The following is a 15,562-nucleotide window of genomic DNA, read 5'->3' on the forward strand; positions in this document are numbered from 1 at the left end:
ATTTCAGCAGAAAAAAAAACAAAAGTTTCGTTTCCAATACTATAAAACTTTCTTTTTTAAGTTTCTACTGCAGGTTAAAAATACTAAAACTATATTTACAAAAAATGATAAAAATGATAAAAAGTTTTCATGTATAACTCATTTTGATCGTATCAATATCATTTTTCAAAAAGTATAGCAAAGATCCTGACCTTACATCTCCTTTAAATATTTACATGTGAGTTTTATAAATTCTAAAATAGCAAAAAAAATATGAAGCAAAAAAAATATAGTCTTAACTCAAATAGACTAATTTTTTTTGCTTTCTTTTTTTTTTGCTGTTTTAGATTGTAGTGTGGTGAATTTGTTGCGCAGGGCAACACATATAGCAGCATCCTTCATGAATTTCTCATTTGTATAGTTGGTGCGACAATAATCTGAAAAAGAAATAAGTTTTGAGATTCAAAATCAGCGCATTGACTGGTCTTTCTCAGAAAAAAATTGTGCAGGGGGGTGGAGGATTATAGCTTTTTTGACCCCCGTACAGTATTGTTTTACCCCTGGACAACGTTCAAAATTTGACCCCGGACTACACCCTAAATTTACCTCTGATTTTCTGTTACCCCAGATACATTTCCTCTGCATGGCTGAAAATCTTTTTTTCTGGGAAGAAATGCCCATAACAAACAAAAAAAGAAATGGCAGAAACATATACAGGCTGAAAGCAACATTTGTATACAATAAAAACTTACACAGAATTGCTTTCAAAAGAGTCAGAGGAACTTCTTTTTTCCCATTGGCACCATTCAAATTCCTCCCAAGCTGGTCTTCTTTTTTGTAGAAGCAATCAATTAAGAAAGCGGCAGCACTTGTTGCACTCTCCTTGTGCTGGAGAATGGACAGCTGGTTTAAAGAGATGTAAACATTTGGGTAGATCTCTTCAAACTAAAAGAAAAAGAATGGATTATTTGGTAATCTATCTATTCAGTTATGGCTGGAAATGCCCGATCCAGGGCTCCCACTAGTCATTCATTACCAATTATTTTCCCTGACTTTTTACTAAAAAAGTGGTCTTTCTCCCTGACAAAAACAAACTCGGTTTTCATGAACTTGGAGGACCCACCATGGTTGGGTCTGACCCAAAAACTTTGAAAATAGAGACTTAGATTAGATAGAAGCCTTCTGATTTTGAGCATTTTTGAAAAAGAATTCCCTGACTTTTCCCTGACATGGAAAGACATTTTAAAATATTCCCTGACTTTCCAGGTTTTTCCCTTACTTTTACAAAAAATAGTAAAATTTCCATGGGAACCCTGCCAACCTTGTTCACTAACTGTAGCTGTTAAACATTATACCCAGTTTATATCTTGAACCACACAAAATTATACACATGTTTAAAATGAATGTAATATTTACTGCATGACCCCCCCTGAATAAACCACCAACACCCGTAAATTTTAGCAATCATCTATAGTTAAATTACAAATACGTGAAAAGATAAATGACTTTAGATTCCATACCCTGTATTTGGTTGCGATCCTCACTGGAAGCAGACCAGCTTTTGGCTCTGGATCTTCTGGAAATAATGATAGAAAGAAGAATAACATTAGTTTGAAACTTTTTGATTAACTTGATGATTGTACGACGTCTCGAATTACCGTAAAAGTCCGTTAATTTTTTTCAAAAATTACTGTAATACCGTCAAAATTATAGTAAAATACCGGTATCGTAATTGTAATGACCGGATTATTGAAATTAGGCTATTTTTGTTTGGGAGCACCTTTTTTCAAAGATTAGATTGCAAACATGAAAGAAAAATGACATTTAAAAAATCATAACTCAGTCAAAATTTGTAAATACAACTCACCGATGAAGTTGCCATTGTCTATAATGGATTGCAACCTTCCAACCTCTGCTTCAAGCGCGTGTATTTGAGAGTTCTTCTCTGTGAGGAGACCAGTCTTGTCCAAGCATGCCTCACATACTTTTTTGACGGCATATCTTGATTTTGGCTTGCTTTGACTATTATGGGCACTTGTTGGTTTGCGAGGACTCATTGGTTTGCGCGGACTCAGTGAATAACGATTACGAATAAGTTTCGACTTTGCTGGTGACATTGCTACTGATTTGAGAGGACTCATTGGTTTGCGCGGACTCAGTGAATAACGATTACGAATAAGTTTCGACTTTGCTGGTGACATTGCTACTGATTTGAGAGGACTCATTGGTTTGCGCGGACTCAGTGAATAACGATTACGAAAGAGTGTTGACTTTGCTGGTGACTGTGCTGGCGATTGATTCAACTTTTCTAAGTGACAGGCCTTGGGAGCCTTTCCTCCTTTGGTAGGGCGTTTCTTGACTCCAGATGATTGGAGGTGCTCTTTTGACACAAGGGAAGTATCTGATAAGAGGGAAGATACATCTGTTATAAAACTGTCATTAATGTTTTCTTGTGTGGTATAATCATTCTCATCTACGATTGTGTATGGGTCTTCAATCGGTGAAAGTGATAGCGGGGAAATTGAGGCTAATGGTGAGCGGCATGGTGAGGTGGAAGTTTGTGTCTGGCGTTGGGGATCCAGTGTGGGGGATCTAACAGCTGTCCCCGAGGTTGAATTATTTGATGAGGTTGAATTATTTGATGAGGTTGAATTATTTGATGAGGTTGAGTGATTTGAGATTGTTTCAAAATGGACCGGATCCTGCTCAGTGCCTGAAGATAAAAAATTGTCCATGAAGGCGGCTTCTTTATTTTTCAGTGCTGTTTTTTCTTCTGTTTTTTCTTTTTGCTTTGCCACATTCTCTTTTTGCTTTTCTTCTTTCTTTCGATCTTTTTCCATCTTGTTTCTTTGCTTTTCCTCTTTCTCCTTCAGTTTTTCATTCTTCCTTTTTTCAATTTCAACTTTCTTCTTTTCTTTCTCAGCCTTTTTTCTTTCCTTCTCAGCCTCCTTCTTTTCCTTTTCCGCCTCTTTCTTTTCCTTTTCAGCCTCCTTCTTTTCCTTTTCAGCCTCCTTTTCCTTTTCAGGTTGGTTGTTAGTTGTAGGCTCTTCATTTTCTTTGTAGTCGTCAAATTCTTTCTTCCGCCGTTGTCGTTTTCCCTCTTGAACGGTTTCAGCAAAAACATCTTTTCCCGGACAAAATTTCTTGTACACAGCGTTGGCAAGGGATTTGGTTTCTGAAAATTGAAGATATATTTGTTTAATATAAAAATATGATATAAATGAAAATTTGCAGTATACAAGTAAACTTTCAAAAAGCCAAGATAATTTTGTATATATATTGATATGAAAATTTCAAATTTTGTTAAAAGGATTGAAAAAATATTTTGGGGCTTTCCTTAAAGACCATTGAAGGGTTACAGTGTACAGGCAAAATTCTATAAAAGCAGGGCAGCGTCCGATAGAGACCAAAAAGGGCACTTTTTTGCTGTTTTTTTCATAAAAAAGACTATTACCATTATTTTTCATAACTCAAGAAGGGAAGCGTCTGATGACCGGGACACTAAAAGGGCATGAAATATGGTCTGGTGTACCTACCGAATCTTGGAAACAAATACTTTTAAAAAATGCAAATGAAACAAGGAAAAAGTAAATACAAGGTCTCTAATTTACCGACCTTGAACCAGCATAGGTCCTTCTGACCCTACTGACGGGTGCTAGGGCCCCTAAGGGGCCCCAATACTGTATCCTATAAGTTAGGGTCAGTAAGGGGTCAGTCACAAATCGATTTTAGGTTAGAAGAACGTCAATTGACGTTTTAAAAGCTGACCCACCCACCCTCACCCAAAAACGTCAAACACCTTGATATCGCTGAAAATCGATAAAAACTTCTGCCTTCATCGCTGTTTCGTCAGCCATCTTGATTTTCACTACGGCTCGCATAGTTTATATTTGAAAAAAAAAGAAACGGAGATAATTTCTAAACTTGTTCACAAAATTCCCGTAATTAATTATCTCCGTAGTATGTAGCGACAGAAAGAACGGCCATCTGCAAAAATTCAAGGGCCGTTCTCGGGCCGTCAAACAAAGAAAAGACATAGGAGCGATCAAACAGAAACATGGCGAGAAGTAATATTTTGTATGGAATGAAAAATCGATGTTTCTGAAAAATGTCAATAACCTTTAACCCACCCACCCATATACGTCAATTGACGTTCTTCTAACCTAAAATTGATTTGTGACTGACCCCTAACTTAAGCGTACCACTCAAGAATTTTAAATAATTGGGATTCTTGCCGATTTCAACAGCAGAAACTACACAATAACTTAAAAAAAAGAACGAAATTCACATATACAATTGAATTTTTTGACGCAAACGATAGTTTTGATAATGCCACCCCTAGCTCGCTGGCAATAGCACTCCGTTATGCACAAGTCATTAAATTTGTACTTGTGTTTGTCCGAGTTTCAATCCCAAAATCCTTTTCGTCATTCTCAATTCGTGAAAAGTTATAACTTCTCCGTTGTTATTGAATGTATTCAACATGCAAGAGTGCCGCAAAGGATGATGGGACTGAAAGTCGGACAAACAGATAAATTGAAGTCTATTTTTATATTCACAGCGGTATGCTTATAGCTACTTTAATTTAAAGTGCACATAAAGCGGTGCACATAGAGGAAAGTGCACATAAAGCGGTGCACATAGAGGAAAGTGCACATAAAGCGGTGCACATAGAGGGTAATATATATAGCCACAATGCTGCACGCAAAAAACAGGAATTCAATTGTAAAGGATTCCAAACGCCTAAGATTAAAATTGCAAAGAAAATTTACGAAAAGAATATATACCCAAAAAAGCATTGACGGCCCTTTTTGCAAAAATAAGCCCAAAATTTTTTTACAAATTCAAGACAATTCAAGGGCCCCATTTCCTTCTAGTTCCAGAATGAATTGTATTATATATAAATATACCATGAATACTGGTGATAGTTCCAGACCATAATTCGTTGCGCTGCTGTAACTGCACCGGCTTATCAATGGCTATCCCTTCAGGAAGAATTGCCTTTGAAACATCAACGACTGTAGCTCTGTTATCATCCCAAGTTACAATAATATGTTGTGGCATGACGAACGTACGATATTTGAACAACAACAATCGGAATGACAATGGTAATTAAGAATAAAAATGACAATAGGATATAGGATACCAAAGATATAACTGCGAGTTAACCACAAAAATTTGAAGAAAAATTGCGATACATGAGCAGGAAGGAGAAACGTGCTAGCTCACAGATAATTTGCAGACTTGAATAAAGTGTGTTTTATTGTATAACTTGGTTCATATTAAAATGTTTAAAAAATTTGTCAATATTTTATAATTTAGCATTAAAATAATATGAAAAATTCACTTCAAGACTATCTTGAGTTATTTTAAGAAAAAATATAAAAATATTGGTCTGCAAAATTAAACTCGTCATCTGTTTAAGGTGATGGCTCTACCACGCCATCACGTCGCAACAGTCGGGGCGCGCGCGCGGCGGTGGAAAGAAAGAACACAACGGAGTGGGTTTCCCACACTCTTATTATCATCAACGAAAAGTGTTAGTTATATCTATATGTAATATAGTGGGGTCGTTTAGCATAATTTACAGGAAAAAAATAATATATAGCTGAAACTTTCTCCAGACCTTCTCTATAGGACGCTTATGCCTCAGGAAAAAAATCCTAGAATCCCACTGGTGGAACATTCCCTTTTTGGGCAATTTCTTTTTTCCCCAGGCAAAACCCTAAGGGCGAAATGTTTTGAAAAAAACCTCATTTTAGACAATATCAGGTATACCATTCGAAAGCTCTCAAAAAACTATACAGAAGACTTTCAAACGGGTATGGCCGTTCATTACCTAACTCGAGATATTTCATGCGCAAGTTCCACTTTTCGCCACATTTTGGTCTAAAATTGGACCAAAAATTGCATCTTCTGCGTGAATTATCTCGAGTTAGAGTTATATAGAGGTAATGAAATCGGCTATACCCGGCTCTAAAGTCTTCTATATAGTTTTTTTGAGAGCTTTCGAATGGTATTCATGATGTTGTCTCAAAAAGAGTTTGAAATTTTCAAAAATTTTTGACCTTAGGGTTTTGCCTGGGGAAAAAAGAAATTGCCCAAAAAAGGGATGTTCCACCAGTGGGATTTAGGGGATTTTTCCTGAGGCATAAGCATCCTATAGAGAAGGTCTGGAGAAAGTTTCAGCTATATATTATTTTTTTTCTACAAACAGCCTGTACTTTTGCAACACGACCACACTAATAATATTAATAGAGCGGGATCGTGTCAAAAATATCCAGTGTTTGGATCGCTCATAATACTTAGATTATAGATAGTAGTGCAGGGGGGGTAGTAGTAAGCTAAGAGAGAAGGGAGTTGGCGCGGGCGGCAGCAGAAAAAAAAAGGATGTTGAATTGAGAGTAAGATGAGGAGATAGCGTGTGCGTACTCGCGGATATATGATGAATTGGATAAAAAGGACAACTCTCTTTGTTCTTGTGTATGCGTTATGTATGTGTGCCATGGGGAGACTTCTCCCGCATGTGCAATGGATACGAAACGAGTCTTTCACTAAAACGATGTTTCCATCATAGACCACAACGCCTATATATTTCGCTCAAGAAGAATCGAATCGTCAAAAATCGACCGATATTGATTTCATTTTGGCACAGAGGAGAACTTCATCTCGCGCCTATCACCAACTTTTTATCAACCGTGTTGTCCCTGTTTTGTGTATCATATCTAGCTTTTGTAATGACATCCAGCCAAATCGAATTTTTTCCCGACTAATTAAAACCCCGAAACTTTTTCCCCGATAAGGGGATTTGTTGTGCTGATGAAAATGTCAATTTTGTTTTCTAATTTCTTGATCTACAATCATGACGAAAATTGTGAGACAACCCTCCTTCCCCCCTTCCCCCCAGTGGCAATGTTGAAGGGCATTGGAAAAGTCGGTGGGAAGATTGTTCGCACTAAACATTGCCACTGGGGGGTGGGGAAGGGGACCATTCCATGCTCTTTCCAGAGCATTTTCCAGTGTTTTTCTCAAACATTGAAGTCCATGATTGTATTTAAATGTCATTGCCCAGAGGTCCATGTTAGTGGTCACATTTTATTCCCATATCAGATCTTTCCCATCTGCATTACAACCCTTAGATTTAGATCAGATACACATTTTTTATAAGCAGCCGAGTTGCTAAGGGCTCAGGCCTCAAAATGGCCCGAAAAATAAGCAACTTGCTTACAACCCTGGGCCTCAAATCCAAATTAGCAACTTTTTTCCTCAGCAATAATAAAAACAACTTTAACACAAATTTGAAAGAAAGCCTTGAAAATTTTCGAAAAATGTGTCTACTGCCCACTGAAAATTGAAAAATTGTTGAAAAAGCCAAAATGTGATTTTAACCATTTTAAACTTGAAAATTTTTAAGCAACCTTGCAAGCAACTTTGATGAGCCTGAATTTCGAAAAACCCTTAGCAACTCCAGGCCTGACCCGAAAAACGGAGTTGCTTATAAAAAAATGTGGGAAATTGATCAGAATAGATCTACTTTGGAGAAGGTCCCCCAGAGAGAGAAGGGGCAAAGCATAATCGGTGGCAGCCATAACTCTTTTTGGCGTAGGTAATATGACACAGCCTGGAGTGTAGAGACAATGAAAGGGGTTCATTAATTCTAGATGCAGTCAGGCCAGGGCGGCCGCCATATCATAACGGGGCCATGTATATCTATCATTGTTCATAGTTATAGTTCAGCATACTGTATACTGTAATTTGTTAAGTCAGAAGTATACAAAATTTCCTTGATGATTAATTGAAGGCTTGTGTTGATGTGATGGTGTGATCGCCGTACGACGCGAGCATGGCGGGGCAGAAGAAGAAGCAAGGCAGCAAGAAGGATTGGCTAAATAAACACGTCAATCTTTCGGCCGTCGGCCGATTTCAAGCAACTAGGTAAAATATCGCTTCAATTATGCAGCGTCGTCAAAAATTGGTGAAAAGTCTGTTAACTGTTTAAAGATTTTAGCCCACGATTTTTGCTTGAACAAAATTGGCGTGCGGTGTGTGTAAACCACCCTGCTTTTATTTTAAGTAGATAAGAGACTACGAAGTCTTCTAAGTGTCATCTCGGTGTTGGTGTGGATTTTTGCTGAATTTTCGATTAGATTGTATCTGCTTCCCCTTCCATTTTTTCTTCATCACATTGTTACTTTGTTACATTTTGCACCATATAATCTGTATAATGATGTATCATCAAGACCATCAAGTAAATGCTAGCCCGCACGCTCGGGATTATAATAACGCCGCGGACGATTAAATTACGACGAATTTAGAAGTGGCTTTTAGCGCTGTCGGCGCTTAAAATCATTTCAAAAGTACGGATGTATTTTACAGCACGTATCAAATTGAAAACATACGGGCTTCTTTTTCATTCTGCAAATTAAATCTAAAAGGATATCTCTAAAACCCAGGTCTCCACAAACTGAAGCAACAAGACAAAATGGCGGCCAATGAAGAAGTGCCAAACCTGACTCAGACGAAAAAAAGTAGAAAACGTGGCTTTTATGGGCAGTATCTGTATGAAAGTGTGGGAAGTAACATGCCTAGAACATCAAAACATCACTTGAAGAAGAAAATGGAATCAAATAAACAGTTTCTTGAGGTAAATCAAAGTATTTCATCAACAACAACAGCAGCAGAACCAGAAAATATGTCAGCAGATTCAGATAACTTGGGGTGTGACATGGATCATAGCGAAGGACAGGATGATGTGGATATACATGATGGACCTGTTGTGATTAGTACTGCCAACAGAAAAGATTTAGATTGGAAAGATGAAATTTGTGAAAGTGAAGATGATGACGGCCAAAATCACACTGTTATGAGCTCGTCTCAATATCAACAAGACAATAGCAGTAGTATTGATGAGTTTGAAGATCCAGCTCTGTTTAGTGCTGAAGAAGATGAGTTATCTGAGTTTGAGGAGGAGCAAGATTACAGAAATACAGAGGGTGACAACCGTTTCACTTCTTCTGATGAAGAAGTAGAAGAAGACTCCAATTGTCAAAATGATATGGAAGATGATGAAGGAAGTCAACCTCTCTACTACGGTTCACAAATAACTGTTTCAGTTAGCATCATGCTCATTCTAACCTTCATTACAAGGTGAAATATTGATTTTTTTTTTCTCCTTCTCTGGATGGACGTCAATCAAAAATATGTTCCATTCGCCTAAGCCGACCGATCCTACTCGCTTTGACGAAAAAAAAACAACAACTATACTTTGAAATTATTTTCTAAAAAACCTATATAATTAAATTTTCACTCAGTGGCCATCAAAAAATTGTTCTGTTCGCGTCACCTGCCCGCATCATATTTTCTACTGGTTTTCCGGTGCGGAGATGTAGGAAAAAATCCGGGAAAAGCAATTTGTTCTTTTAAGGTATAGCTTTTTTCTTGATCGCTCTTAGCGGCCATAAAAAAACCAGTCTGGGAAATCCTCTCAAATGCACACTTATGTTCCGAGGCCGTAAGCGCGCAATTGCACGGTTATCAAAATGGCAGAATTTTTAAGCGTGTAATTACACGCTTATCGAAATTGTTCTGAAACGGACGGCCCTTTATTAATATTCTGACACGCAATTCCTTCCGAAAGCTCTGTTGAATTTCAAAAGCCTAGGGTAGTTTTACTCGAAATTTATCGTAGAAGAAGATTCTGTAAAAATGGATTGCCCGTTAAACCATGCCTTCGCCCGAATTAGAGAATTCTGAACCCCTTGAAATCCCTAAGCAATTTCAACCGGGGCGGGAACGGGCGTAAATTATAACCATGCAATTGCGCGCTTACTCCCTTGGAACATAAGCGTGCAATTGAGAGGATTTCCCAGACTGAAAATTGTATTGTTTGTGTCACCACCCGCCTCTGACATACTAGTGCTGCAATTTAAAAAAACCCGGGAATTTTTCCGACCGCCTGTCCGCCCGCATGCATTTGTAACACCTGCTGCGACACAAACAGAAAAAATTTTTGATGGTTGCCGTACCATCCTCTGTCCCAGACCGGATTAATCGAACTAATCGAACCGATTTTTTAATCAGCCATTCTAATTCGCGTCAGCATTCAGCTATAATTGCTGACGCAAATGCCGACGTAAATTTTGCTTTTGCCGACGTTAAAGTGCTTACTGTACTATTAGAACCCAGAATTTTTTGCCGACGCAAATAAATCTTAATTGAACTTTGTCGAACTTAATCGGACTTTGTTCGTCGATTAAAATTTTAGCTCCGATCAAAGTTCGATTAACTGGTTCAATAGCTCGATTAACAGGTCCGATTAGTACAATTAACAGGTCCGATTAGTACAATTAACAGGTTCCATTAGTTCGATGTCATGCTTATTGATTTTGTAGGCATCACCTCACTGGTGTTGCAGTCGATGATCTCATTGCTTTGATTGAAGTTCACATGATGATTCCAAATCTTTCAAAAACAGTTGTTAAGCTGATCCAAAAGTTTTTTGGCGGAGTGAAGGAAAAATTGTTTTTCATCATTTCTGCAAGAATTGCATGAGTTACATTGGGTTGCAAGATCAGAAGTGTTGTCAAAATTGTAAAAAGACTTCAAATGGAAACTCCTACTTCATTGTCATTCCATTGTTGGAAAGTATACAGTCTTTATTCAAATGTATGTTATTTTTTTAATTAACTTATTGGTTATTTTGAAACAACTTTACTCTGTAATTTGGTTCAGCATTGTAATTCCTTTATCAACACTTATTTCGTTTTATAACATTTCCTTGAAGTTTGGACGTTTTTATGATCAAATCTGTCTGGTTTTTACAGTCCTCTATATAAATGAATAGTGATTACAAGCTATGGAGAGCCGTGATTACCGTGAGAGGTCCTAAATCCGACACCACTCCCTAAATCCGATGGGGTCTTTCAAAGATACAAACTAAAATAAAAACAAACCTTTCGCTGTGACGCAACGAAGATACCAAAGTGTCAACTAAACTGAGAGATTTGATACACTGAACCAATTGAACCAAATAACAATAATTGCTTCTTATAACAAAACATATTTTTTTATTGCAATATGCAGAACGTCATAAATGACAACAGTAGTAAAAGCATCATAAAAAGTAATGAGATGTTTTGTTTCGAAAGTTCTAGCAATAGTTTATTGTCAACTTGGAGAGGGAACGTTTGTAAACATAGAATTTTTTTTCATAACAGTTATTTGGGGGTCGGAATTAGGCAGGGGTGTCGGATTAGGACCTCTCACGGTACTGTATAGTTTGTGTATTTATATTTTAGCTTTTACACGTAAAAAGTGAAAAATGTAATAATTTTGAAATAATTTTTTTTACTTTTCCTAGATAAAGGGTTTATGAATGACTTGAGGTACCCTCTCTGGAGAAGGAAGAAAAATCCACAAAACATTGAGGATGTATTAGATGGAGAACTGTATAAAAAGCATTTTGGTAAAGATGGGTTTTTACATGGAACTGAACATTCTGCAAAGAAAAATGAAATTCACATTTCATTGCAGTGCAATACTGACGGTGTCAAAATTTTCAAATCTTCCAAAGTAGAGATATGGCCCATATATTATACAATCAATGAGCTCTCACCTACACTACGGTAAGACATATCGTCAACAGCCTTAACATTTCACTTTGCTGCCTTACATTTCCCTCTGCTTTTTCCCTCTGAAAATCTGGTCTTTGAATTTGTTTGCAGTTTTCACTCATTCGTTTTTGACTACACAATTGTTTCGCTTTCGTTTTTCATAAGTATTTATTTTCAAGATCTCTGGAATATTTAGTAAAGTTTTATCTGTTATAGGGCTGGTTCACTTCCAAAAACTCAGAATTTTGATTGTTGTTCTAATAGAAAGTTGTTCACTTTTGATATTTCCTCTATTTATACTGGAATGTATAATCAAGTCTCAGACTTATAGTGACTGGATGTGATGGACATATTTTTGCCATCAAATTTGTGTTAGTTATTTCTAAAGGTTTAAACACAGATTTTTTTTTCATTTCAGCTATCAAAGAAAATATCGATTATTTGCTGGATTATGGTTCTCTGACAAAAAGCCAGATTTAAAAGCATTTTTGAAACCATTTGTTGAGGAATTGAAAGTCTTGAGTACTGAAGGTAAGCATGAAACTCATCTAAAAACAATGCAACTTTCATGAAAGTGTCCTTTTATGACATTAAAAATCAAAATTTAGACTAGAGTGTTTTGCCCAGTTGACATGAATGAGTTTTTTATCTCGAACTGGTTGTATTCATTGTACCAGATTGTACTTTAATTTTGTGAAGATTGAATTTTGCTAATTGACCTGTTCCCATTTTTTTTGCAAGAATTCAATTTAGTGAAAATTGCCAAAAAAATTTCTATTTGTTAAAGTATGTCCACTTAAGGTATTCATTTTTCTACAGGAAAATCGATTGACACTGAAGAAGGACAAAAAACCTTGAAAGTGTTCCTATTTTCTGGTATTTTTGATGCACCGGCCAAAAGCATGTTCCAGAATATCGTCCAATTCAATGGAATGTATGGCTGTTCATACTGCCTAGAGCCTGGTGAATCATGTAACACTGGAAAAGGACATGTTCATGTTTTCCCCTTTAATTTTGATAAAAGAGAGGGTCATGCTGCTCTCAGGTCACACAAGGAAACAAAATCTTTGGCAGCAGAAGCCCAGCAGATGATAATTGATACGGGCAACGTTGCACCACAAAAAGGAGTCAAAGGGTTGGCGTGGTCAATGACAATTCCCCGATACGACATCGTTAAAGGTTTGGGACTTGATTATTTACATAACACTCTTCTTGGCATAGTTAAAATGATAATGAAATTATGGTTCAATAAAAAATATAAAGATATGCCATGGTACATAGGTAGCCATGTATCTGAAATAGATGCAAGTGTAAAGACTTTAAGGCTTCCCAATTTGATAAGCAGAGTACCCAGAAATATTGAACATGATTTTAAACATTTCAAAGGTTCAGAATTCAGAACCTTTTTGTTGTTTTATTCTGCACCAATGCTGTATGGTTATTTACCAGAAGAATATTTTCAGCATTATTTGTTGCTTGTCGAAGCAATTTTTCTTCTGCTGAAAGATTCAATCTCACCAGTCGACCTTGTGAATGCAGAGAAGATTTTAAAGCATTTCTGCATGAAAGTTGCTAGACTTTATGGTCATCGCTACCAGACGTATAATGTCCACAACCTTCTCCATATGAGTTTCTTAGTTAAACAGAACGGACCATTATGGGCACAGTCAGCATTTTGGTATGAGGATTATAATGGGGATTACAAACACCTTTTTCATGGGACACAAAATGTAAGCATACAAATTGTTACCAATGTTATGGTTCAGCAAAAGATTCCAAGGATTGTGCAATCATTTACTCCTGGAGATATTGGATACAATCTGTACAGTAAAATGACAGTGCATTACCATCAACGCACTCGAAGATTAGGCAGTTGCATTTCAACAGGTATTTATTGTGTTGGAAATCTCTTAACCACAGAATCGACCACGTTTTCTACTGAAATTAAAACTTTGATTACAGGCTACACACCTTTACCCAAATTACGCAAAACTGTTAACATTCAAAAGAATATATTTTCATGGAAATATAATTCATAGTAAGAGCTACCAACGTGTTGCCAAAAGAAACACATTCACAGTTGAATACAATAGCAGATTTGGTTCTTCATTTGGAATGATTGATAGCTTTTTATGTTTAGTTGATGCCACCCAAAGTAATGTTTTTTTGGCAATTATCAAAGTGCCTGAAGTAATCAAGTCAAATTTTTGCAAAGACAATGTGGCAAAACTAAATCATATTATTCCTGTTTCTTCCACCAAAAATATTTTTGATATTTGTAAAATAAACAAAATCAAAGAAATTTGTTGCTATATTAATGGTGGAAGTGGAGTAGACTACATAATTAAATTTCCAAACAATATTGAGAAAGATTGATTGTCTTTTTTAACTTTGATTTTTAAAATTGTCTTTATTACCTTAAAATTTTTATTAATTTTTACAATAATTTACTTATTTTTGCGAATCATGGTAATCTAGAAAACAATTCAATACTAATTTTTGTGAATGAAAGAAAATTGTGATTTTGGAACAATTTTATGTACAAAGCTGTCTAGAAATCTGCAATTTTTGAAGTTTTTCAAAAGTAAATTTTGCGAACGTTTTCGAAAATATTACGAGATCAATTTTTGCGAATTTTTGTTTTTGAAAAATTTTAAATACATGATTTATTTTTGTGAATGGGGGCCAAATCCGCCCAAATCCGCCCAAATAAGTTACTAAGTCAAGTTGCTTAAGATGTTGGCCATTTTTCAGGGTTGAACCCTTCACTTGCTTATAAAAGATGTGTATAATATACATAATATACATCTGTATTATGTGAACCTAGAAATTTTTGACTTTTGTAATCATTTTGTCAACTTTAAAAAATCATATTTATCAATTTATGATTATAAGTTTGAAAAGGGTAGAATGTGAACTACAGGGAGTCTTGAAAATTGTAGTTGAAATCAGTAATGGTCAGACTCATCCCTTTTTCGTGTACACTGTCCTTTTTACACTTGTATACTACAGAACTTATAAGCAATTATTTTTGATAAATAATTTTTTAATTATTGATATAATAAAGAAATCTCAGCATCTTTTCTTTCGTATTCCTTTTTCATTGTGAAGGTTGAAAGATATTCTCAGAGTTTTTCAATGCTTTAATTTATAGTCTACAGTTTATTTTTCTTTTTTTAGCTTTTAACTAAATAATAATCAAAATGAGGTGGAATGTGGAATAAAAGTGGAACAAAATAATAACCATCAGATAAAGATTTGGTAAGATTTATTGATATTATATTGACCTATGAGTTCACTCAGTAAAACAAATTTTTTAAAGACTCAACTTTGATTAATATATACTAGCCGGTACCCGGCGTCGCACGCCGGTGTCGCTAAACGCATCTAAAGCCCTTTCGATGATAAAATTTAGATCATATCTTAACTCGTCCTCTAATTTCAATATCATCCCAATCGCTTGGCTCGTTTTAAGAAGTTATGCGAGGACCAAATTCATTTTGGCATTCAGGTTTGGTGGAATGATAAAAACTTCCTATCATTCTCCAGGCATATAAAGCTATAGGAAAAAGTTTCCCTTTTGGTTACATTTCGCTTTTGCGTATAGTCTTATTCGGGCTCAGTTCTTAAGAAACATGCATTTACTTTTCAATATTATTGTTTTTTGTAAAATCTTTTTTTAAATGTCATCTTTTTATTTAGTTCTTTGTTTTGAAAAGAAATCGAACGTTTTAATTTCAAAGTCATTAATAAAAACATTCGAACAAAACAGAGAAAAACAACAAAAGAATAGAAAAGAGAAAAAACAAAAAAAAACATCAAAAAAATGCTCGGGCAAGTGAGGGCAAAATTGAAAACAAAACAATGCAGATAGGGTTTTAAAAATGAACAACCAATCAAAAAGCTTTCAGTTTCAAAACAAATGATCTGATTGCAGTCTTAACAATGCCTTATCAATGGCGCGAATATTA

General features: G+C 35.8%; 2 protein-coding genes and 1 long non-coding RNA gene across 3 annotated transcripts; 1 reads left to right on the forward strand and 2 right to left on the reverse strand.

Annotated features, from left to right (window-relative positions):
• Positions 1–325: 325 nt before the first annotated feature.
• On the reverse strand, positions 326–1,543 carry LOC136806404 (uncharacterized). Its single transcript, XR_010846561.1, has 3 exons — positions 1,500–1,543; positions 732–924; positions 326–416 (listed from the first exon to the last, which is right to left on the reverse strand). It is a non-coding gene; the product is annotated as an uncharacterized lncRNA (long non-coding RNA).
• Positions 1,544–1,811: 268 nt separating this feature from the next.
• LOC136806381 (kinesin-related protein 12-like) lies at positions 1,812–5,043 on the reverse strand. Its single transcript, XM_067062945.1, has 2 exons — positions 4,890–5,043; positions 1,812–3,154 (listed from the first exon to the last, which is right to left on the reverse strand). The coding sequence occupies exons 1-2, from the start codon at positions 5,041–5,043 to the stop codon at positions 1,812–1,814; spliced, it is 1,497 nt and encodes a 498-aa protein (XP_066919046.1).
• A 3,418-nt stretch (positions 5,044–8,461) lies between these two features.
• Positions 8,462–9,130, forward strand: LOC136806382 (uncharacterized). The gene has a single exon (XM_067062946.1). The coding sequence runs from the start codon at positions 8,462–8,464 to the stop codon at positions 9,128–9,130; it is 669 nt and encodes a 222-aa protein (XP_066919047.1).
• The last annotated feature ends 6,432 nt before the right edge of the window (positions 9,131–15,562 follow it).

Source organism: Clytia hemisphaerica, unplaced genomic scaffold (assembly GCF_902728285.1).
Source record: "Clytia hemisphaerica strain Z4C2 unplaced genomic scaffold, Clytia hemisphaerica genome assembly, whole genome shotgun sequence".
Lineage (NCBI taxonomy): Eukaryota > Metazoa > Cnidaria > Hydrozoa > Leptothecata > Clytiidae > Clytia > Clytia hemisphaerica.

Coding starts and splice junctions, on each gene's coding strand:
- LOC136806381 (XM_067062945.1), bottom strand. CDS start 5,043: ATGCCACAACATATTATTGTAACTTGGGATGATAACAGAGCTACAGTC. Junction 3,155..4,889: donor AACTATCACCAGTATTCATG/GTATATTTATAT, acceptor TTCAATTTTCAG/AAACCAAATCCCTTGCCAAC.
- LOC136806382 (XM_067062946.1), top strand. CDS start 8,462: ATGGCGGCCAATGAAGAAGTGCCAAACCTGACTCAGACGAAAAAAAGT.